This window comes from Marmota monax, unplaced genomic scaffold, assembly GCF_021218885.2.
Source record: "Marmota monax isolate L192 unplaced genomic scaffold, Marmota_monax_Labrador192_F-V1.1 WCK01_AAM20220418_F8-fsc00012, whole genome shotgun sequence".
Lineage (NCBI taxonomy): Eukaryota > Metazoa > Chordata > Mammalia > Rodentia > Sciuridae > Marmota > Marmota monax.
In genome coordinates, this window is record NW_026695227.1 from 16,870,740 (window position 1) to 16,897,122 (window position 26,383).

General features: G+C 37.0%; 1 protein-coding gene across 1 annotated transcript in view; it reads right to left on the bottom strand.

The window, feature by feature from the left end:
* Positions 1-26,383, bottom strand: part of Tmtc1 (transmembrane O-mannosyltransferase targeting cadherins 1) — a 268,042-nt gene that overhangs the window by 137,311 nt on the left and 104,348 nt on the right. The window contains exons 6-7 of the mRNA XM_046435417.2: positions 6,076-6,157; positions 5,077-5,180 (exon numbers count right to left, since the gene is read on the bottom strand). Of these exons, the coding sequence (XP_046291373.1) occupies positions 5,077-5,180; positions 6,076-6,157 (186 nt within the window). The remainder of the gene's footprint in view (positions 1-5,076; positions 5,181-6,075; positions 6,158-26,383) is intronic.

The window sequence follows — 26,383 nt, forward strand, 5'->3', positions numbered from 1 at the left end:
TGGGAATGTAGCTCAGCATTGGCACATTTGCCTAGTACCATAGTACCAGACAAACTAAATAATTGAAACATAATCTTCATACAAATACACAGTGGAAAATAAAAGTTTATATCACTCATTAATAAGGGAGGCAGACACTTGACAAAGACAGTTCAAAATGCACTTTCAGATAGGCAAAGTCTTAGATACAACACCAAAAGCACAAGCAACAATAATAATAACAGTAAATAAATAAATTGAACTCTGTCAAAATTAAAGTAATTTTGTTCTTCAAAGGATATCATCAAGGAAGTGTAACAACAACACATAGGAGAAAATGTTTATAAATCACAAATCTGATAAGGGACTTACATCTAGAATATATCAAAAAAATGGTTACACCTCAATAATTAAAAGATAAATAATCCAATCAAAATGTAGATAAAAAAATCTGAAAACATTTCTCTAAGGAAGCAGGGAAATGGCCAACATACACAAAAAAAGATGTTCACCATCAAGATCCATCAGGAAAATATAAATCAAAACTGCAACTGCAATAAGGCAGCACTTTACACTGACTGGTATGGCCATAAGAAAAACAGAAAGACCATCAAAAAGACAAGTGTTGGCAAGAATGCAGAGTAAGTGGAAGCCTCCTGTGCTGCTGCGACAGCTGCCTTGGCAAACATTCTGGCAGTTTCTCAGTTAAATATAAGAGTTCACATCTCTGATCTGGCAGTCCCACTCCTAATACAGACTAACAAGAAAACATGTACCCCAAAACCTTGTACACAGAAGTTCACAGCAGCAGTATCTAAGATAGCCCAAAGGGGAAACAAACCTAAAATGTCCATTTTTGTGGGAAAATAAATTGTATTATGATATATACACACAATGGAATACAACCAGGAAGTAAAAGGAATAAAATATTGATACCTGCTGCAATACAGATGAAGTCTGAAAACATGGAGCTAATCACAAAGGATGACATATTATGTGATTCTACTTAGATGACATACACAGAATCAGTAAATCTAGAAAGACAGAACTTAGAGCCGAGGCTGCCTAGGGCTGGGAAACTAGGGTAAAATACAGAGTGCCTGCTAGTGTGTTTTATTTGGAGGAGATTAAAAAGTTTTAAATAGATAATGGTGATGTTGCACAGCTCCTTAATTCTACTAAAAATCACTATTGCATCACGGTCCTGGTTAATAATGTATGGTATGCAATTTATATCACAGTAAATCTGTTACTTAAAAATTAAATTAATATGTATAAAAAATAAACATACAGATATGTATATATGAATTGAAATTTTAAAATTAATTTTCATGGTGAAAAAATGAAAAGCAGTAAGATTAGCAAACCAAATACACATGCAGTCAATATCTTGCAAGGTAATAAAACTGTAACATTTGAAGTTTTATTTTTCTTTCTTTTTTTTTCCTGGAGTCATATTTTACTATCAAGAAAGTAATTTTCAAAGTTTTGAAGGATTATTAATTCTCCATAATTAATCCGTTATTTGAAGTTTCATTTTTCCTACTAGAGAAAAATCATCACAACTATCAGGTTTCCATATGTTAAATTCTAAGATGATAGAATTGTATAATATAGAAAATAGTAATGATAAAGTCATAACAAGCCAATGCTCACATTACAGTGAAGGTCACGTAGGCTTCTTTTGTCTTATTCCCATGGCTTAATTTTTCTTAAAAATCTTTCCCACAAGAATACCACAGTAATTTTTCATCTCAGTTTAGTTAAGCAGAAAATGACAAGGGCAATATTTCCTATGAGCTAAACACCTGGAAATAGGATAATCTAAAAGCGAGGGCATTTTGGAATTAAAGCTACAAGAAATCATGAAACAAAGAAAAACTTGATCAAGCTACTCTTAAAAGATACTAGGATTTTAAGTACATGCAACTAGTAACCATAGCAACTAATAAATGGTGAGACAGTAATTTACTATATTTGCCATTAAAAGAAGAAATAATACTTGCAAGAAGGAAGCAAAGATGCTATTGGAAGTTGTACAAACTTTGTAAATCCAGTAAAGGAAGTAGTTATGGACTGAATTCTGACTGTCAAAAATCCCTGCTCTATACTGACACTATTTGAAGATGTGCCTGTAGGGAGGTAATACAGGTTAAGGGAAGTCTTAAGGGTGGGGCCCTAGTGCATGTAAATCTTCTTGGTTTCCTTATAAGAAAAGAGACATCAGAAATCTCTCTTCAAGGACACAGGATAATCTAAAAAGAACAAATTTTTGAAAATTAAAAATTAAAAAATGATTTTCTAAAAAAAGGACATGGGAGGAAGGCCAGGTGAGGACATAGAGAAAAAGGGGTAATCTACTGGTTGCCACATGCCAATGTTGACAGCACCTTTATCTTGGACTTCCAGCCTCTGGAACTGGGAGGGAATCAATTTCTGTTGTTTAAGCCATACAATTTGTGGTATTTTGTTGTGGCAGCCCTAGCAGATGAATGCAAAAGAAAATGTTCAATGAAGCAGACCAACACAGCCAAATGACAAACTTTGAATCAGTCAGCCTCATCACAGCTAAGTTGCACAGATCAGGAGAGAAAACTCAGCAGAACAATGAAAACAGACCAAGATAACCCAATGTGAGAATCATCAGCCTGCCAGAGGCAAAGTCTGCAAAAAGAGAAGAGACCCTTCTCAGTAAAGGGATTAAGACCCCCTCCCTCCCTGAATAAAAGTCTATTCTAATGCAGGCATCCAACAGGAATGTGAAAACCCATTCACAACAACTGTCACTGAAATGTCCCCAAAGTAGCTACAAGAACAGAAAGACACATCTCTTAAAGGAAAGGAGGTTATAAAGGTTATAGTGACTAAAATATTTGATCACTTTCTATTGACTGAATTTCCTGCACATCATCACAAGGATGGATGGATTCATAGATAGTTCTGGCTGAAATGTGAGTTGGGCAACTCTGAAAATGAACACGTGCCTTGGAAGTGAAAAAAAAATCCTAATTTGTCCTTCCTTCCTTTTCTTTTAGGTCATCAACCAAAAGAAAAATATAACTTAACTCTCTGGATGGCTGAGAAGGTGCAGTAGGAGGGCAGTGAGTCACAGATCAAGTCAAGGTGCACTGATACCAAGAACCTGGGACTACTTTACTGATGGTGCAAGATATGAAGGAAATAATTGGTTGGCCAGTTGATAGCAGCATGTTCTTGTCCCTCTCCTTCTGCCTCTTTTAACTATGCATTTTGGTTTTTAGATACTGGGATCATCTAACCAAAAAGAACAAATGCTCAAATTCAGGAGACAGGAATGTTTGGAGGGAAACCATTCCAAAGCTAAAGGAAATGGGGCCACTGTGTGAACAGGATCTGGCAACATTCATTTTTATCTTAAAGGCAGAAAGTAACTATTTAAGGAGCTACAGAACTGAAGTAATTTATAAATGAATTGGGACAAGGGGCCCTAGAGATTTTGAAAGCCAGTAAAGCAATCTTTAAAAAAAAAAAAGTAGATTGCAACATTAACAAAAAGCTGAATTGGAGATGTCAAATGTAGAGAAGATTTCAACATTTTGAAAAACCTAACACACTAACAAAAATTTAGAAAAATCTTAGACTGCCTAATAGGTAAGCCGATACTAGAGTATATTAAATGATTTCTGGATGCCTACTCAAGATTTAATTAATACAAATATATGCTGAAATAATGAGAACAATTATGATATAATATTTATTACAAAAATATGTTAATCAAATCAGCAGATTTCCTTTTTGAATGGAAAACAGAATCTAAATGAAGGGAAGAGAAGCTGGGGGGTGTAGCTACCCTGGAGTGCTGTCTAGCATGCACAAAGCCCTAGGTTCCCTGCTTAGCACAAAATGCAAAAATTTAACTAAAATATAAATAAATAATTTAGGTACCATGGTGCACATCTATAATCCCAGCTATTCAGAAGGCTGGGGAACCTCAAGTTCAAGGCCAGCCTGGACAATGTAGTGAGACCTTGTCTCAAAAAAAAGAATGAAAAAGGGCTGGGATTGTAGCTCAGTGGTTAAGTGTCCCTGGGTTCAATCCTAGTACCACAAAATAAATAAACAAATAAAAACATAAACATATAAATAAATATAAAAATAAAAAATATTAAAAACCATAAAGAAAACATGCAAGGCATACAAAGTCATAGAAATTTATCAATTAAAATATATAAGGTAAATAAATAATATAAAAGAGAGATTGCTGACTGGCATGAAAAGAAAAGACAAAAATCTATCGTCTCTGAAGGATACAAATAAGCCAAAATATAAATGGATTTTAGATCAAGGTTTAATTTGAGATTTTTCATGTCTTACAAACATAAAAAATGAGGGCTACTATCATAAAATAGTATTAGATAATAAAGGTATATACAGCGATGAACATTTAAGAACAGTGCATCTTAATGTTGAAAATATTATGGCAACAACATATTCTGAAGAAGAGTAATTAAAATAGTTAAATTATATCCAAAAGCCTCAGCAGTATATCAAAACAGATGAATAGATGAGGAATTAAAACACCTTCTCAATAAAGCAGAAACACTGATCACTTCTTGACTATCTCTAGAACTTTTAAGGACAAATGATAAAATATAACAATCTATATCTTAGCAAAAATTGGTGTTCATTTATGTTTGTCACTTAAGACCTCCTGTCCAATTTTAGTCTTACCAAAGGTTATAGTGTCCAAAAACCTCTGTGCACCTCCCTGTGGTTGGTTCTGTAACATTTTTGTCAAATGAGACACTTGATAGATATGTATTATCGATAATATTGTAATTTGTCAAATGAGACACTTGATAGATATGTATTATCGATAATCCAGTAACATATTTGTTGAATAAACAAATATATACCAAAGTGAACAACAGCAATAACAAAATAATAAACCAAAACAACCACATTTATTGAAAAGAATTCCAAATGTATGAATAGTAATTTCCTTTCTATCCTCATGCTGGATAGAAAATCTTTCTTTCATTACATGCAAAGCCCAACTATAATTTAAAACTACCTAGTACATACCAAATAAAGTTTGAAAAAATTATTTTTACTAACCTTGTAAGAATATAAGGCGAAAATGAAGCTGGATTATCCTGCTCTGAAAAGAGGGGCATGGATCCTCCCATTATCCACAGACGGAAGTACAAAATGACAATCACCTTAAGAGAACAAGAAGATTTGGTAAGAGAGCCACCAATAATCTCCCTCTTTATATGTGTGTTCTGTCTCTCCTGTCAAGAAATGGAGTCAGCCACCCCTTTGCCTTAAATCTAGCTTGGTTTCATGACTTGTACTTATCAATAAAATGTGGTAGAAGACACACTGTGTCCATTCTAGGTCTAACCTTCCCTGGAGAGGTCTTGCAACTTTGGGTTGGTTCTTTCAGAACCCAGCTGCCAAGTGGTAAGGAAGTTCTAACTATCCTTCTGGGCAAGACTCCAGAAGATGAGATATTATGGAGAGAAGCGATTTGGAAGAGGATGGAGGTGACCTAGCCCTTATGATAGCTGAGTCAACTTGCCTTAGAAATTAACCAAAAATTATGATGATCAAAAGAATCATCCACCTAAATGCTGCCCAAACTAAAGCATTTCGGGCAGATAATATGGTTGTGATATTTAGGCCACACAATTTTTTAAAAAATATATTTTTAGTTGTTGATGGACCTTTATTTTTTAATTATATGTGTTGCTGGGAATGGAACCAGTGCCTCGCATATGCCAGGCAAGCACTCTATCACTGAGCCATAACCCCAGCCACTCAATTTTGAGGCCATTTGTTATGCAACAATAGATAACTGATAGAGCCAGGTTTCTGACACCACCTCTAGAGACAAATCAACATTAGCACCTTGAAAGGGACTTGTAAAACACTGTGTGTTTCACATATACCTAAAATAGAACATACACCTTCCAGTGCTCTGCAATGTTTAAGGTATGTAAACTGATACCAAGATGGCATGGCTGGGATCTACTATTGATTCTATTAAATAATCTGGATTGTGTCTCTGGCCTGAATTAAAATGAAAACATTCTTGATTACATATATACTTACGTAACTTATGACCAAAACAGCCCTTTTTAAAAATGGTCTCATGGTAAGCAGGAAATTTCTATTGCTGCTTGTTGTCAGATACCTGAAACAGGAAAGAAAATAAATCTTAAGTAAGTGTAAGAGTCTCCTGCACCATATTCCCGTTTCAATGAATATGCTGTAGCTCTGAGAAAGGCTGTGAAGGCCCCAAGCTGAGAGTGGCCTGTGAGCCAGCACACTTGGGTTACACCTTTGCTGCTTTCAACCCAGGAGACTGGGAAAGTTTCTTCCCTTTCCTGCACAGTGCTTCTTCTCACTTAGGAGGATGATAACACCTGCCTCACAGGAAAGTTGTCAATGAGACAATATGGAAGGGAACAGAGCACTGTAATTACTAATACTACTATCCCATCTAACCTCAAAGAATCCAGTCATTCTGACAACTATGTGCTTACACAGTCATAGGGATGATTTTAAACAAGAGTTCATTTACCTACTTAGTGCAAAATACCTCACCAATGTCTTCCCTCTAAAGATAGTGCTAAGGTTACATGAAGTTAAGAAGTTTTTGTAAGGTTTCAAAGTTAGTGAGCATCAGTGGTGGGATCAGAGTCACCCATATATGAAGAACAATTTTCTCACCATCTTATGGTCCTTGGAATTAAACAAGTTTACAAGCATGTCAACTTCTGAAGGGGCAGGAACTTGTGTAGACCCTGCATCTGCCACAGCCCATTGAATCTTACAAAGTGGGAGCTGTGGGCATGTACATGCAAGATATGTGATCAGACAGCTTTAATAAAAACAATGAAAGGGAAGCAAGAAGAGCTATCAAAAGCCCCAGCTGAAAACACACAGCAAGTCTTGTCCACCCACATGCAAATTTCTACATATTAAAGCACAGAGTAGAGAAAAGAAGCTGAATCAAATCACATAATCCAACACACATTTCCCATTTCATCCTTATTCCCCCTACTTATTTTCATTTTTTTTTCCTTCTACTTCTTTTAGTTTGATTTTTCCTCAAAGGATTTCTCTCCAGCATAGCTTAAAATTTGCATTTGAATGAGTTCTCTTCATATAAGGAGGATATTCTTTAAGGAGAGAAATCATTTTGTAAGACTCAAGTGGGTTAGTATCTCACGAAGAAATGTCCACCTTGAGGATTGCTTACAAAATATATGTGCATCCTTAGCTGTGTAATAAACGTTTTGAAACTGTAGGACAATGACAGCCTTACTTAAAGGCAAGTCTCTTCCTTTGCATTTCCTTTTCCTCTTCCTGGTTCATAAAGAATTTTGGAAGTAACATATGCTCAGATCTGACTTATCAAGTAGTTAATGAATGCAGAAAGTGAATTGCCCAAAACTCAGAATAGTGTCAACTACTAACAAACTTTGCATTGGATCCATCCTCAAGTACTGTATTTAAATCCCTTTCTTCTTCCTGAGATACCAACACAGTGCTCTGCAAGGAGGAAGGCCAGGTACCATCAGCAGCTACCTCAAATGTGCCAAAGGGTGTCCTCACATTGTGCATGAGGTTTTGCATATGTTTGCATCTGTGCGTTTTTCTAAGCAAAGTCCTTGACTTGGATACTCAATATCTCCAGAGTCTCCAATCCTAAAATGAGAAAGTACTGCTAAGCATCCTTCCCTCAGCTTTGCCACTACTGTGATTATCATTTCCAGTCCAAGTCAACCAACACTGAAATTTTTTGCTATTGCTTTACAGGGGGTAAGATAAATGGCAGCAGGAAGGCAAAGGGAATGAATGACAGATGGCTGAAGAAGTGCTGGGGAGGTCAGGAGTCACAATATTTGGGAATGAAAAAAAAGTACTTCCTGCAGTGGTCTGCTTTTGGAAGTGTTATTTCTCAAGTTCCTTTTGTTGCTTGTTTATTTTTAACATAGTGGAAAAATGAGAAGTGGTTTTCCTTTCTATAGAACAACAAACCACAGAGTTTAGGATTTTTTCAATGTTAAATTTAGATGAATTCCCCATATATTATTTCACTGAAAGCTTGCTATGATGGTTACTTCAGTATGTTATTCTTATCTGTGTCCTCTCGTTTAGAAATTCTTGGAGAAATCCCACTTCCTTAAGAAGTCAAGCTGAAGTCACCAAATGATTTATTCTTAAAATTTAACATTCCAAAGCAATCAATGAAAGTCCAAAGTGCTACAGAGATCAGGGATCAAAAAATAAGACTTCTTTTCAAGATTTCTATTTCTAGCTGTTCAATCAATAGGAAATGAGAAAATAAGTGAAAATGATATGGCATCCTTTTTTGATAAATACTAGGTCAGGGGATAAGATTCCTGATCTCAACAGGGTGCATGCCATGGGCTCAATTCTCTGTATTCTTTACTCCTTTCCACTCCCATGACAAAATTGAACAGAGGAATTGTTCCCCATAGGCCCAATATTATGGCCTGTGAGGTAGAAATGAATAATAATGAATAGTAACAATATTATTATTAGCAATAATAAAAAAGCTAACAATTAATATGTGCCAGACACTAAGTGGTTCAAATGTAATAACATGGGCTGGGGATGTAGCTCAGTGGTAGAGTACTTGCTACATGATAATTAAATATTATATCTAATTTTATCAGCTACACATTTCAACTGTAAGATAAAACATGTTATCATTAATGCTTGCTTATTTCATTCAAATTCTCTTCAGTTTTCCTTAAAAAGCCAGAGAGCATGTCAACCCAAACACCAAACCACTGGGGAAACTACTAGAAAGAGAACCGAGGTCCAGGGTTCTATTCCTTTTGTTTCCATCCAGTTTGATGCATGATTTGGAACAAATCTACAGAAGTTTTATTTTCTTCCTTTATCAATGAAAATGGGGGCAAATGGTTTCAGGGTCCATTTCAGGTCAAAAAGATTGTGATCATTGGATGTTCTCACCAACTGACGACATTATAAATGAATGGAGATAAACAGACACCTGCCAAATTTCAAGAAAAGGGATTGTCAAAGGATCAGAAGGAAATCAAGGATTAGTTGATCTCCACTTTCAGTATATGCAGTTGCATATAAAAATAATTTAGTATAGATTATTGGTATCGTCAAACTATGCACTTTAAACTGATTTTTGTCAAGTAAAAACAAAGACTAAGATTATTCAAAGTAATTCTTTAATATGCTTCTACACACGGCACATTTTCTGATTACTAATAACCACTTCCCCAATTGATTATGTGCAAATAGTCAGAGCCAAAATGTGACTGCTTCCTAAGTTCATTCTCCATAGTTACTCAGTCTTCAATGCCTACTGAAGATCTTAGCAGATATCAGAGCAACTGCCACCCTAAATCATCCACCCATAATCCTGTCAGCTCAATCAATGAATGCTTGGGGAAAATTATTTTTTTCATTTGTGGTATTGAGGACTGCATCTAGGGGCACCCTACCACTGAGCTACCCTTCCAGCTCTTTTTTATTTTCTGTAGTGAGACAGGGTCTCACTAAATTGCCCAGGATGACCTTGAACTTGGGATCCTTTGTTTCCACAGTAGCTGGGATTACAGGTGTGTGCCATTGTGTCTGCCTAGATAAATTAATATATATTATTGTAAGTTGCTGTCCTTTATTAACAATAATTATCATGCCAATAAATATTCTATACATATGACAAAAAATTCTTTGTTTGATCACACTTTATTCAGGCTCCTGAACCTTCTTAAGCTAAGACCATCTGTGCATTTTCTTATAAAATCTCATTTCAACAAGAACCCTGCTGAATTCCTTTAGCAAACCAAATGAAAACAAATAAACAAAAAAAAAAACCATCCACCCTCGATATCTGACTACCCTACATGTCTGATCATATCCTTCACTCTCCACCATCCCCAGGGGTGATGTCTGATCACCCTTGTCTTTATAAGAATCCTATTAGGTCAGATTAGCCAGAATCCCTCCTTACACATGATAAGGGAATTTCTTTTAGTAATCTGCCATCCACTGACCTCTTCATCCTGCTCCTTGGCTATAAATTTCCACTTGTCCATGCTATATATCAGGGTTCAGCCCCAACTCTCTTTTTGTAGCAAAATTCTACAACAGTGACCCCTGTATCTATTGCTATAGGCAATTAGGTCTTTATAAACATGTTTTAACAAGTGTGATTTAAATATGTTTTTCACACACATAGCAAGATGATCAAAGATCAATAAATGCTTAGTGACTTGAACAGTTTAAAAATTTTTATCTTGCCTCCTCTCAAACTCTTTTCTTATTCTGTGTTATCCTTACCTTTCAGTACTAGACTGGGGTACAAAATTATACCAATAAATAATAAATAGCTATATATGGAATTCATTCTAGAACATCAATCGTAACTAATTAATTTCGCTTTGCTCTTTCAAGATAATGAAGGATATTGATAAAGACTCACATACTCTGAAAAGAATTTGAACTCAGGGCTTTTAGATCAGGAATTTTTAAATACTGCTTTCCTTTGAAACACACAAGATTTCTCAGTGGAACAAAATATAAAAGAGACACACAGCTCACATTATAAAAGATTACAAGTTTAGCAAAAACAACAGAAGAACGTTAAGTATCTCTGGGTTCCCTCTTTAACACACTCTCTTGAACCCAGAAGGGCCTTCTCTAAATCTTTTTTTTGTGTGTGTGTTTAACGTGCTCTTTAATATCTTGGTTTGGTTTGGTTTACTAAATTTTTGCCTTGTTTTTCATTGAGTAATAATTTATATACAATAATATATTAAAATGATTGCAGTATAAGTATACACTTAATGAGGTTTTTTTCATTTTTTTTTTTTTTTTGTAACAGAGATTGAACCCAGGAGTACTCAACCACTGAGCCCATACCCCTAGCCCCTTTTATTTATTTTAAAAAAATTTTTTTTAAATTTTTATTGTTGGTTGTTCTTAATAAGCAAAGGCATTCTACAGAGGAGCCACCAACCTTTGATGTCCCCTTTGATATGCAAATGAAGATTCTGAAGGAAAAGGAGCTACTATCCTAAGACAAATGCACTTCTCAGTTCTGTCTACTCAGAAGACCAAATTGACCTTCCATACCCCACTCTATAGTTCTGGTAAACTGTTCTTACAGAAATTTTAAACTCTTAACTCATCATGGTATTTACAAAGAAACACGTACTTAGATTATCATACATAAAATATGGAAATCAAGCCTGGGAAGGCACAGGGAATGTGTTTTCAGTTCTCTTAACCATCCTGAAAACTGAAGCTACTATTGGAAGGCAACAGAACAGTGTGGGAGTGTTATAGGAGAGGAAAAAAGATGGAGCTGAGAAAATGTTAACTGAATTGGAAAAGGTCGTGGCCCTTCACTGTCAAAGGTCAACTAGATCAAGCCTCATTAGCTGAGCCAGAGGATCCAATTATAGGCCCTCTACAATTAATTTAGTCAATGATCCTGATTTTAATTCTTTCTATAAGTAATAGCAAAAATTCAGTTTTGGTAATATCAGCCTTGTCTCTCATTAATAGTTCCAGGGAGGTTTCAATTCATTAGTAATAGGGAATACCTAATACATTTCATATGTGCCAGTAATTTGCCCTTGTTATTTCATATTACCTCTATGAGTGCACACTTGTCCCCATCTTAAGAATAAACCTGCTACTTACTCAGGATCTCATAGCCAGCAAGAGGCAGTGGTGAGACCCAAACCTAGATCTAAAACCAAAGCATTCACTGCTCTATTACTGGAATCCTAGGCCACAGGCCTGACTCTGGGAAGCCAACAAATCAGATCTGGTCATTTGTCCCAAAAACCAAATGGAAAAAATGGTGAAAAGCAGAAAAGGAACTTTAACCAATGTAGCCATATTGGGAAGACAAAAGGGAACAGTGTGTTTCCAGCCCTATCTTTCAGGGGCTGCAAATGACTTTGAAGCTTTATAGAAAGAGGATTGAGGGCCAGGGTTGGGGCACTGCATAGTTAGAGGCATTGTACAGCTGCCACAGCAGGTAGGTGATAGTCAGGCATGGTCTCATGGGTTATTTTATCAAGATTGGTTAGCCAGTGACTTGACAGTGATAAGAAAGTTTTTGTAGCCTGGGTGGTAGTTTGGACTCATCAAAATATTGATTCATTAGACCTGGGTGTTTCTGGAATCCAAGGTGATTCAGAGCAAAGGAGGCAGATGCAAAATGGAGAGAAATAATACCAAGTTTCTATCTTTCTTTTAGTTACCCATTGGACATTTTCAAGCCCATGTATGAGTGTGAGGCCTTGTTACAATTATCGCATAAAAGTAAAATACAGCTAGTCTGCACATTTTCAGCATAGATTACAGATGATCACTGACTTATGATAGTTCAATTTATGATAGTTTGGCTTACAATGGTGCAAAAGTAATATGCACTGAGCAGAAACCATACTTTGAATTTTGAATGTTGATCTTTCCCTGGGCTAGTATAATACATTCTCATGATGTTGGGAAGCAGCCACCCGCCACAGTTCCCAGGAAAGCACATTATCATGAGAGGAAACAACCAATATCTTACTATGTTGCTAAGGTATGATGCTCTGAAGGTTAGGTGCATTGAATGCGTTTTTGACTTAGTATATTTTCAATTTCCAACAGGTTTATCAGGACACAACCCCATTGTAACCTTAGGAGCATCTATAGTATTAAATGGCATCTCTGTGTAATAGCAACACAATAACTTCTGTCTTAGTGCATTTGTGAACAATACTACAAATGGATACCTTTTAAAGAACAGGAATTTATCTTTTTACAGTTCTGGAGATGAGGGGTCCAAGATCAAGGCACTGACCTTTGCTGTCTAGTAAGGACTTCTTATGTATTCTCACGTAGCAGGAGAGTAGAAGAGCAAGAGAGGCAAACTTTGAAGCTCTTTTATTGTTGTTATTGTTGAGGTACTAGAGATTGAACCAGGACAGCTCTACATCCTAAGCCCTTCTTATTTTTTATTATGAGATAGGGTTTTGCTAAGTTGCCCAGGCTGGCCTCAAACTTGCAAACCTCCTGCCTTGGCCTCCTAAGTATAAAGAGAAATGGAGAGTGGACAGATAAGAATGCTCCAAGTGACAATGAAGGTGACAGCTGAGAAGATGACAAGTGCATCAGGTGAGGAAAGCAGAAATACGATGCACATACAAGGGCCAAGGATTGAGAAAGGGCAAGCTAAGATGGCAAAAGAGCAAGAATAACATCATGGCAGGGGGATCTAATGTCAGCAGAGTTGTGAGCAGTGAGGATGAAGAGGTAGGCTGGGGCCACTTCACAATGGGTCTTCACATCCCAATGTGGAGTTTGGATATACTTTGATGGCAATGAACAGTCAGCGAAGGCCCTTCAGAAGAGAGACAAACTGAACTTATTTCCAACAACAGAGTAACACTGACACGGGTACAGTGACCACTCTAAGGTCAATAGCAAAGAATGGCCCAGCTGTCCCAGTCAGAAAACAATGGACACCAGGAAGGAGATAATGGTTATTTTGGAAATTTCTGAGAGATCAGATTTAGAAATAGATGAAAAGTTGTAGCCCTAGAATAAGTAAGAAAAGCATTGTTACATTTACTTAGCAGAATGATTTTGGTGTTAAATAATTTCTTATGTATTTTAATCTTTGGTTAATTGGTCATGAGTTCTGAGGTATAAAAGTTTTCTTCTGAACAGAATACTAAATTTGCCAAAATAAGAAACTTTTGCAAAAAGATACATATCAGCATATATTTGTGTGGCATTTACATGTCAAAAAACCTTCAATCTATTCTAACATTTAATCTGTGAAAGATCCTTAGAAGTGGCAGGACAGAGAGCATTGTCACTGTGTTACAGATCTAACCCTTGTGAGCAGTGGGTCTGAAACCAAAGTTGAATCTCCTAATGGACAATTCAATGCTTTTTAGCTGCACCACAGTCTCCTTTTTGACCACGTATTCACATGCTTTCTCCTATTTTAACCCACCCAAACTTATTGCACATCAGAAGCTCCAAGGAATCCATGCAATAAAATCACTGCTACTTGCAACATACATTTGTATAGGTATACAGGTAAATCAGCACTGAGAAAAAGAAAAAAATAGCCAATAATACTATAAAAATATTTTCTGGGCCTCACTGGAATATATGAGCTCATAAACTCAATTAAACTAGTGAAATAAAGTATTCAATATTGGGACTGTCTGAGTAAAATAGCAAAAAGTGCTTCAGGTCAACAACAGTAATAATAGCAGCTACCATTTAGTGGCTGCCTTGGGTGTCCCTAATGTATGTGTTCCCTAAGCACATTCCTATGAGATGAGAAATGTCAATATTTTCTATTTGCAGGGGGAAAACAGAGGCATTAATGGCCCAGTAACTTGTCCCAAGGTCCCCCGGGGTAGTAAGAGAAGAAAGTTAGAATATAGGTACAGCCCATGCCCTTACCCACAAATGTTCTTCTGCCTCGCACATCATTGACAACAAAAGCTGCACTTTCCCCGGGGAATGCTCAAAGTGCTTCAGGAGTATGCATACTGCTTCGGGAGTATGCATATCAATGACATATCTAAAGACATAGGAATTCAGGATACCAAGAAATAGCTGATCAATTTGTTAATTTCTAATTAACAAAAAGCCTGCTTCATCTTCACCACTATGAAAAGTGATAAATTAAAAATTGTCTGAATAGCTTATCAAATGTATGTCTTTATCCTTGCATATATTGCTTCTAGGACCTCACTCAGTTCCCAATATTGTCAGTTCCCAATTCTTGTCAAATTAAAAATCGTCTGAATAGCTTGACAAGAATAGGGAACTGACAAAATTGGGAACTGAGTGAGGTCCTAGAAGCAATATATGCAAGGATAAAGGCATACATTTGACATTTAAATGATAGCTAACATTTACTGAGTGCACACTGTGGGCTAGAAACTGTGCCAAATACACATTAACTCTTTAAATACATACCTACAATAACAACAATGAAGCAGGTATTATTGCTTTCTTTATTTCACAGATGGGGAAACTGAGGCATTAAAAAGTGAACAGCAGCCAGATGCAATGGCACATGCCCGTAATCACAGTGGCTCAGGAGGCTGAGTCAGGAGGATCTCACGTTCAAAGCCAGCCTCAGCAATAGTGAGGTGCTAAGCAACTCAGTGAGACCCTGTCTCTAAATAAAATACAAAAGAGGGCTGGGGATGTGGCTCAGTGGTCAAGTGCCCCTGAGTTCAGTCCCCAGTACCAAAAAAAAGAACAGCTTCCCTGGGATCACAAAGCTAGTCAATTAGCAGAGCTTTAACCTATGCACTCTATCCCAGCCCACACTCTCAATGCCATCGCACAGGGCCTCTCTGTACTGTCTGCCCTGCGCCAGGACTAAAGGAGTTCATAGAATGAAGAAATCAACACGGGCTGGAAAAGGAAGGGGAGCCGAAGGGAAGAGATGAGGCTTGGCCTGGGGGGAAGAGAGAAGAGTCTGGGGAGGCAGGAGGAGCAGTGCCTGAGCAGCTGCATGGGGACAAGTGAGCAATGAGGACAAGATGGGCTCCCTGTGAACACAGCATAGGCAGCCTCTGCTCCCACAGTGCACACTCCTGAAACTGTCTCTAAGTCAGGTGTCTAAATCGAGAATAAATGAATGTCACAATGGAGGTTCAAACCCTGAAAGCTTGAATAGCAGCCTAATATTCCTAAATGACTGACCCTGAAGCCAGTCTTGGTGTCACTCTGTCACTGAGTTATTAAGTCCTTGCAAAGAGAAATAGAGAAGGAAATGCTTCTACTACCTTTTCCCACATTCTGGACACAGACCCACTCCCAAAGAGCTTCAAACGTTGTGGTTAGTCCCCACAACACCAACTGGCCATGGATGCCGACAGGAGAAGTCGCTCTGTGTTACTGGCCAGCACTGGTCTCTCTTCTACTTGCTGTTCCTGTGTGGAATGCAGGCCAGGCCGGCTTATGGGTCTCTCTCTATTCCACTTTTATGCTTTAACTTAGACTTGGTCTGTGTTATGTATCCAGGCAGCTTAGATTTAGGGCAGAGAGGGAAGGCAGCCTCATTTCAATCTTTCACCAAGCCACTTTCTCCAATCCAGCTTTCCTATGGGGCCCTCCAGTTCCCTCCCCATCCCCAACATCCTCACCCACAGACTCTGAAGCCACTTTGTGGTAGCTGACAGCAAACAGAGGCTTCACACACTGAGTTCACTCTGGGGCCAGGCAGAACATTTGGCAGCCTGGGCTTGCTGCAGACCAAGGCTCCTCCAGAAATAGATGACCTCACTGCACTGTGCTCAGAGGCCTCAGCGGAGTAGCTGTGTTATAACCCAGCAGCACTCACAGGAAGTAATCAATGTGGGAGAAAAGAAATCTTTTCTTGGTCTAAAGAAACTCACTCAGAGACCAGCAAATTTCCACAGCCACTGCTAACACCCTCCGATGTGAGAGAGGAGGACAGACTGTCAGAGCCTCAGGGACTGAAAAGGGGGGAGTGGGGAATCCAACCATGCTTTGCACAAGCTTGACAAACACCTGTAAAATTCACTTTCTTACAAGAATCGAGCCTTTTAAATTTATTATTATTATTCTAGGGACTGAACCCAGGGGTGTTTTACTGCTGTGCTATATCCTCAGCCCTTTTTATCTTTTATCTTAAGAAAGGATCTTACTAAATTGCCCAGGCGGACCTTGAACTTGTAATCCGCCTGCCTCAGCTTCTCAAGTTACTGAAATCATAGTGCACCTCCTACCTTGAAGGGATTCAAGTTTATTTCACTCAGAACTCTATTTTTTTTCCATCAAAGGCAAATACATTAAGGGGGGAAAAAAGTGAAAATTGTGAGACTTCAACTCTAGTCAGGTTTTATTTTTAAATTCCAGTTCTCATTCACATTGAAAGCTCCTGAGGAGAAATCTATAACTAAGATTTCAGAGTAAAAATAAGAATCATAGTGACTCTTAACACACAGACTACACAGCATAGAAACGATCATTATTCATACTGTCAGGGTTTTACTGCTTACATAAAGTATCTATCAGTATTATGGAAGTTCAAACATCATAATTTACATGATTTTTTTTAAAAGGTAAGTTTCCTTTCTATTTTCCTGCTAGACTTGAGAATCTAATTTAAAAACATAATATAAAAAAGTAACCATAATTTACAAAATTTAAGTACAAAAGTTGTTCAAGAAACTAGAAATTCCAGCCTCAGACATATTAATTATTTACATATTTAACTATATTCATTTATAGTTTGAAAAAGAAAACATCTGGAACATATTTTTATAATACTGTAGTAAGCTAAGTTTTCTGTATCTCTGTATCTGATGCCTTGGTTGTCAAAGGGTTTTCAAAGGGTCCCTCATGCTGTACTCTCAAAAGCCAGCACTCTAGATATTACCAGGACAGCTGGGTGTGGTGAAAGCACCACAGACCTTGGAGTCACAGGGACCTGGGTCTGAATCCTGACACACTCACCTGCAAACTCATGGAGTAGGCAAGAGATCTCCGGAGCCTTTTCTGGAAAATGGTCATAATTTGCACTTTATAAGGTTCTAGAAAGGATCGCAATGAGATGATGTATGCAAATGGCTCAAGATAGTAGCCGGCACAAAACAGCAACCAAAGTGGCCATGATTAGAGGAGTGACCATTCAGCAGAAAATGCTCAAATGCTATGGCCTGTCCTTCATGATTACAAAAAAAATAAGGAACATAAAAAAGGAATCGGGTAAGTACAGAAAAGGCTTCCATTTCTCTCAAGGTCTGTGGGCTTTCTCCTTCCTGGAAAGAGAAGGGAAAAGAACAAAATATTTCCCCAGAAGACAAAGCTTCCATTTGGCTTTCCATGTTCTCATTCACTGCACTCCTTTAATTCTGTTCAAAGGTGTTGTGCCTCTTGTGAGTGCACAAGGGAGCAGGCTGAGGAGGGGCCACTGAGGTGGCCTGTCAGGGCTGAAAACCAGCCTGGGCTCTGTTCAACCCCCCCCATGAGGGGGCACAGGTTGAGACTGCCTGTGAAGGAGGGCCTTTCCCTAATTCATCCCAAAAGGCAAAAGGTGCCCTCAACTGAAACATCACACTCCACCATGCCTAATGCCTGCGGCTTTTCCTATTTCTCATAAAGATCCCCTGTTGGCCAGTGGCCCTGATCTATTATGATTTCTCACCAGACAATTTCATTGTCCTAATGACTTTCATAGACTTGTTTAATCTAATCTTTCCGTTTTCTTTGCAGGCAATTTCATTTGTTTACTGACGTATCATCATGTGTTGCTATATTTCCAGATACCAGACCATGTTCAAAGGAACTTAATGTTTAAATGAAGAACACCAGTGGTTTGTGTCTTAACTCAGCTGAGTTTCTCTTGCACATCCAGTACAGTGCTCTGTTCAGCAGGCATTTAAGTCCTCAAGCCAAAATTTTAAAAAATCCTATGCATGCAAGTCTTAACATTACTTTTACAAACCCTGATGATATCAGGACCCAATTTCAGACTCTTATTTTAACATTTTTCTCATTCTAAACTTAATTTAGCACAAAAGCATTCTGAACATTTTCTAGTGTAAAGTTTAGAGTCAAGAGATTTTCATGCATGTGGCAAGACTGTCCTCAAAGGTGACCAACCAGTACAATATGTCTAATACTGGGACTTTTGAGTGCTAAAACTTAGAAGATTCTGGGAAAACCAGGAAGAGGATAAGATAGTGACCTTGGTACCATCTTCCAGCAGTTGAGTACTGAACAGTGAAATAAACTGATGATGAGTAAACCAAGCCCAAAATTCTGCAAAATTCAAATAAAAAATTAATTTCTTTTTCTTGTCTGGACACTTGCTCTATCCTGATCCATGACTCTCTCTTCCTGGAATAAGAGTTTAATCCAAAAAATTGTATCTCTGGCAGAACACATCTATTAATTGGTTCAGCATGTTAATACTGAATATATGAAAACTAGAATTTTCTCATCCATGCTTTTCAGATCTCAGAAAATATCTTTTCATCTAAACTTGGATGAACCAATATAAGGTATCCTTTTTTTTAAAAAAGCCAATCATTTTATTTTATTTATTTTTTCACATTTTTCTGATTTCTTTTTTTTTTTTTACATGTACTTGGTTTTTTTTTGGCATTACAATTCTTATTACACAAATATACCACAATTTTTCATATCTCTGTTTATATATAAAGTAGGTTGACACCCAATTCGTGTCTTCATACATGTCCTTTGGATAATTATGTCCATCACATTCCACTGCCCTTGCTAATCCCCTGCCTCCTCCCTTTCCCTCCCTCCACTCTTCCCTATCTAGAATTCATCTATTCATCCCATGTTCCCCCTCCCTACCACTATGAGTCAGCCTCCTTAATCAGAGAAAACATTGGGCATTTTTTTTGGGGGGGGAGGGATTGGCTGACTTCACTTAGCATTATCTTCTCCAATGCCATCCATTTACCAATTCAAGTAAAATAACAAAAATAAACAAATATGGCTAGAAATACAAACTATGTCTCAATAGTAACCCTAAATGTTAATGGCTTAAACTCACCAATCAAAAGACATAGTCTAGCAGATGGAATTAAATAAAAAAAAAAAAAGACCCAACAATATGCTGTCTCCAGGAGACTCAACTGATAGGAAAAGACATACATAGACTGAAGGTAAAAGATGGGAAAAATCATACCATTCACATGGACTGTGGAAGCAAGCAGGGGTTGCCATCCTCATATCAAATAAAGTAGACTTTAAGCCAAGATTAATCAAAAGGGATAATGAAGGACACTACATTCTGCTCAAGGGAACCATACACCAACAAGACATAACAATCATAAATATATATGTCCCAAACAATGGTGCAGCTATGTTCATCAAACAAACTCTTTGCAATTTCAAGAGTCAAATTGACCACAACACAATCATCTTGGGTGACTTTAACACACCTCTCTCACTACTGGATAGATCTTCCAAACAAAGGTATCTTTTATACCATCATTTTATTAAAGTGGCAAAAGGGAAAAGAAGGAGGGGAGGGACTATGGTTAATAAACATTTGAGACTACACAGTCTCCTCTTTGTACAGTCAATGGAACTGTAATGATTTGGTCCAGTGGACTATAAATCTGCATGATTCATTGAAGTAGAGATTGATATTTCAGAAGCTAAATTTGAGTGAAGCTTATAACATTAAGTACAAGGAACTTGATGGGTCTTGATTTTAAAACCCACCAAATCTATAAATGATGGGCACAACTGTACCAAAATAATTAATCTTAGGCATAAATAATCAAAACCAAATATTCAAACAAAACTAAAATTCCAAAACCTCATACCTGAAATCTTGATAAACTTGCCTCTTTATATATATTTGCCCACACATGTCTAATATCCATTTTTATTTTAAAATATTAGTAATATTTAAAGGTTTATGAAAGTTTTCCTTCTAGACCACTTTCTTTTATAGTCTTTCCCTCATATGCAGGTTCATGATTACAGGATTGTCTAAAATTATTCCCACTCTCTTTAAACAGGGGGCTCTAATTTCCCATTAGCTATCACTTAAGTAGGTGATCTCTTACTGAAAGAAGAGATCACTGAAAGTACAGTGAATACACAGAGTGACAAAAGCAATAGATGCCCATCACAAGAAAAACAAACTCCAAAAGAAATTGTGATATGTCCTTTACCCAAACAGGAAACCTGATCCCTGCCACAGTCGGTCAGAGATCGATTTCTAGGGGGTCTCATCCATACTTAACCTTCAAACCAAGCTATGTCTAGTAGTGATGGATAGGGCAGAACCTTTCTTCAATATGCAAAGACCTGGTAACTGGTGCTAATTCCACTTGGTAGTTGCTTCAAACTTGTGCTTGATGACCAATTCCCTACCAGGCACTTCAGGAGAAACTGACAGAAGACGGATGCCCACAGGAGCCAAACGAAGCCCTTCATGGACCTGCTGGAAGGATGTCCAAAGCCAGACCACATCAGCCCTTGACAGAGCTGGCTGTTATGCCACAGTGTGAAGAGAAGAAAAACAGCTTGCCTACTATAACATGATTTGGCTGAGGACCAGAATAATACAATTTACATCAATTTACTGTAACAGAAAACAATGACCAATATCATGGACTGCTCATAGGAGTGTAATTGGTGTAACTGCAATTTTTTTCAATAGAATTGGGTAGCATGCACCAAAATAGACAGTAATTCCTCAGTCTTGAACAATCATACTCACCTGTACACAAGAACTGCACTACTGTCAACTTCTTGGTTTTGAAGTTGTACTATAATTACATACAATTTAAGCACTGGGGGCAACCAGATGAAAGGTGCAAAGAAACCCTTTGCACTATTTTTACATTTTCCTGTGGATCTATTAAGTATTTTAAAACAAACAAGTTCTCTTTTTTTGTTAAATCAAGTTAATCTAATTCTAAAGCCTTATTATTGAAGATCACTGAACTCAAAACATAAACAGATGTAAAACCTCATGGATTCAACACCTGAAATTATCTTATTTTGTTTTTTTTTTTTTTGTTTGTTTGTTTTTTTTTATTTTATTTTTTTTTTAATTTTTTATTGTTGGTTGTTCAAAACATTACATGTTTCTTGATATATCATATTTCACACTTTGATTCAAGTGGGTTATGAACTCCCATTTTTACCCCATATACAGATTGCAGAATCACATCAGTTACACATCCATTGATTTACATATTGCCATACTAGTGTCTGTTGTGTTCTGCTGCCTTTCCTATCCTCTACTATCCCCCCTCCCCTCCCCTCCCCTCCCCTCTTCTCTCTCTACCCCATCTACTGTCATTCATTTCTCCCCCTTGTATTATTTTTCCCTTTCCCCTCACATCCTCTTGTATGTACTTTTGTATAACCCTGAGGGTCTCCTTCCATTTCCATGCAATTTCCCTTTTCTCTCCCTTTCCCTCCCACCTCTCATCCCTGTTTAATGTTAATCTTCTTCTCATGCTCTTCCTCCCTGCTCTGTTCTTAGTTACTCTCCTTATATCAAAGAAGACATTTGGCATTTGTTTTTTAGGATTGGCTAGCTTCACTTAGCATAATCTGCTCTAATGCCATCCATTTCCCTGCAAATTCCATGATTTTGTCATTTTTTAATGCAGAGTGATACTCCATTGTGTATAAATGCCACATTTTTTTTTATCCATTCGTCTATTGAAGGGCATCTAGGTTGGTTCCACAGTCTTGCTATTGTGAATTGTGCTGCTATGAACATCGATGTAGCAGTGTCCCTGTAGCATGCTCTTTTTAGGTCTTTAGGGAATAGACCGAGAAGGGGAATAGCTGGGTCAAATGGTGGCTCCATTCCCAGCTTTCCAAGAAATCTCCATACTGCTTTCCAAATTGGCTGCACCAATTTGCAGTCCCACCAGCAATGTACAAGTGTACCCTTTTCCCCACATCCTCGCCAGCACTTGTTGTTGTTTGACTTCATAATGGCTGCCAATCTTACTGGAGTGAGATGGTATCTTAGGGTGGTTTTGATTTGCATTTCTCTGACTGCTAGAGATGGTGAGCATTTTTTCATGTACTTGTTGACTGACTGTATGTCCTCCTCTGAGAAGTGTCTGTTCAGGTCCTTGGCCCATTTGTTGATTGGGTTGTTTGTTCTCTTATTGTCTAATTTTTTGAGTTCTTTGTATACTCTGGATATTAGGGCTCTACCTGAAGTGTGAGGAGTAAAGATTTGTTCCCAGGATGTAGGCTCCCTATTTACCTCTCTTATTGTTTCAAGCTACTTCAGGAAATAGAAAAAGAGGGAGAACTTCCAAATTATCTTATTTTGAAAGACAATAATATTATCAAGATTTGGTGCCTCTTATTAACAACTCAATTATCAGAAATTCTGGCTTTGTTTCTTTAACATATCAAGTTTGGGACTCAACTGCCTTGAGGTCATTTTCTATCAATAGAAACTTTGACTTTTAAAAAGCAAAGTCAAACTCCTTTTCATCACTCTTCCCCAAAAAGCATCCAGAGACTTAACATAGAACACCCAAAATTAGAAGAAAGAATATGTGTAAAATTGGGATAAACATTATTATTCTAATGCAGACAGAAGTAATTTAGAGAAGTCCTCCAGCATCCAAACCTAAATTATACTCATCAAAACTCCACATAAACCTCAAGAGCTAAATATGCTTTATTTATATAAGTGAGTATATACAAGTCAATTGTGTGCAACACAAATAAAAACTAGCCTGTGGTCTGCCTTTCCAAGGTATTTCTGAAAAATGCTGCTATATGGAACTCTGTAATTTTCTATTTTAGACAATTTGAAGGTTTACAGAAAGCAGAAAATCCAAAAGGGAAAGAGAAATCAAAAGGCTAACATACTGAATAAAGCAAAACTTGCGAAAGGCCTCTGCTAAGCATTTAAAGAGCTGAGATATCACAGCAGGGCAGTGAACAACGATCCTGAAAAGAGTCATTTCTCATCATTTGGAATAGGAAAAAAAAAAAAAAAAACAGTGTTGGTGGGACAGAAGGGTTAAAATATAACCAATTAATTTTCCCCTTACTCTTTCTCTGACATGGGATTTTCAGGGTAGTTTTGACACTGACTAGAGAAAAAGGAGGCTTAAAAGACTATTTAGACCTCAAATGTTTGTGAGCTCCTAAGAGCTTATATAAAACTAATAGTAAGTAAGTTGCATTTCACAGGATGTGTATTTAATTAATTCCATTGCACTATTTTGACAAATTAAAAAAATAAACTAAACTAGGGTCACTGCAAAATGTTTCTTTTTATTTTCATTTTTTGTTCATCTGTTTCTTGCTTTTTGTTTTCTTAAGTATGCTCTTATCCTCTTTCTTACTCTTTTGAAGATTTACTTATCAAATCTTAATGTGGAATGACATATAGGATCTCTAGTTCTAGGGCTGGGGGTACAGCTCAGGGGCTAAGCACTTGCCTAGCATACATAAAACCCTGGGTTCAATCCCCAGAATCACCACCAAAAAAACCCAAACAAACAAACAAAAACTATGGTTCTATCATCTGATAAAACTGGATTCAAATATTGACTATGACACTACCTAGTTATAAGCTATAAGTTGTAGTGAGGATTAAATAATCAGTGAGAACACTGCACACTACAGGGATACATGCATGCACACACACAGTAGATTGTCATTATCATTTTCTAACACCATTCTACAAATGACTGGTTATGGAAAACATAGAGAATTTTTTTCCAATTCAGTAATTTCATAGAAAATGTGCTAAAATGCCTCCTGTTGCTCAGATATGCTATGCTATTCTTAATAAAACTTTCAGAATACTTTGCTAACTATTACAAACATGTTTTTCTACTTCCAATCTTAAAAAAAAAAAAAGAAGACTCTACTTTTTAAAAGGAGTAATTTGGTTTAGGATGTAAGGCTGTATTTTTTAAATTTAACTTTTAAAATGTTTTAAATTTGTTCTAATTAGTTGTACATGACAGTAGAATGCATTATGACACGTTATATACAAATGGAGCACAACTTCTCATTCCTCTGGCTGAACATGGTGCATTCACACCAGTAGTGTAATCATACATGTATATAGGGTAATATCTACCATCTCAGAGCATGGCTGCCTCAGTCTGGGGATACCAGCCATGGCCTGGAGATATACTGTTGGAGTAAGGTTGCATTTTTATTTATTAACTAAAATATATTCACAGTCATTTTAAATGGTACCTATTTCAACTCTGAGAAAAACTTTCCTAACCAGATATCAAGATCACTCAACCCCAAGCTAATAGACCAGCCAAACAAAGAGCTAGACAAACTCTGTGGAGCTCCATATCCACCCTGCCATGTGTGCCTCCAGACCTCATGTAAATGACAACAAAGTAAACCACTATTTTGATTAATCCACTACTTCAGCTAAACCTAAATCCTACCAAAGACATCCTTTTTCCAGTAAAATATCTACTATGTGGCTGGCTCTGGACTCTGTATTTATCTTGACTCTTTCTTTTACAATGTTCATAAAGAAAGGCACAGATACTTTTAATATTTTCTTAAACATTCAGAACTTCAATTTAAGATGTAAGACAGGATGTTTTAAAATTAAAAATAATCACCTTCCAGGACTGTTAAGATAAATTAATGAATAAATGTGCTTCCTTCTGTGTTTCAGCAATTTTTCCTCTCATCCTCTGGGGAGGATTCTGTTCCTCTAGAAGCCAGTTATTAAACAATCGACAAAATAAGTGGGACCAAGCTACTGAATATTCACATCTCCATTGCATTTTAGCAACTATTGTTCCTGAAAATGTTGATTATTGTGGGGTAGACTCAGTGCTTTCACTTGAACAAGCTTGCATTCCCCAACAGCCATATTCACACTTTTGTATTTCTCAGTTCATTCTGTTTGATATTCCAATCAGATAATGGAATGAATGGAACTAAAAACACCTTTTAAATTAATCCCACCCATAACATAATTTACACAAGTAACTATCATTGTAAAAAAAGCTGATTCATCACACAGTCTCTTAGAGAGTTTTTCATCATCTATGGCAAAAAAAGGGGTGCTTAGTAGTAAATTCGGTGAAACAGAATAATGGACTCAAGAGGAAGGAACTGCCATAATCAGTACATTCTTTGTTTTAAATATATTGCTTTTCTTATGAGATGAAATGAAAGGAAAACATGCTACTCGTAATATCTCAAACCAGGCTAAACCAAGCACCAGGCAATATATGAGATAGGAATCTCAATTTATTTATAATCTCAATTACTAAGGCATAATGCCTTAGCATCTTATACATGAAGTGTGACAATAAAGTAATGAGATCAGTTCTTTTGTTTGGTTCATAAACTGGCACTGATGGGAATTTCAAAATAAGAGTTTCTAAACAATATTAAGAACGGCAAAATGTATAGAGTTAAGTTTGTGGCCAAGATCATTTCAAACAGTCTCTTTATTAAAATGACAGCCACAGTACTCAATCTTCACAATACATATACACACACATTAATTTTGTGATAATTAAATACTGAGAAATATGTGTTCTCCTTTTTGCATTTTATAAGAAAGTCCTCCAAATGTGAACATACATTTCATTTTATTACATTTTTGGGAAAATCTGTTTGTCCCCCTTTGAGATTGATGCACAGGGGTGGGGGCATATTAAATAAATAGTTTAAGATGAAAACTCAGTTTTGGATTCTTTACAGTGACTGTCAAACGGATCATCACCTAAAGCCAAAACTGAAGAAACAGTTCTCAATTGCATGGATATTAGTACACACAGGGAAAACAGCTTATGGTATTTCAGAACACATTGTAATGAAGATATGTTCTCAGAAAAAAGAAGGA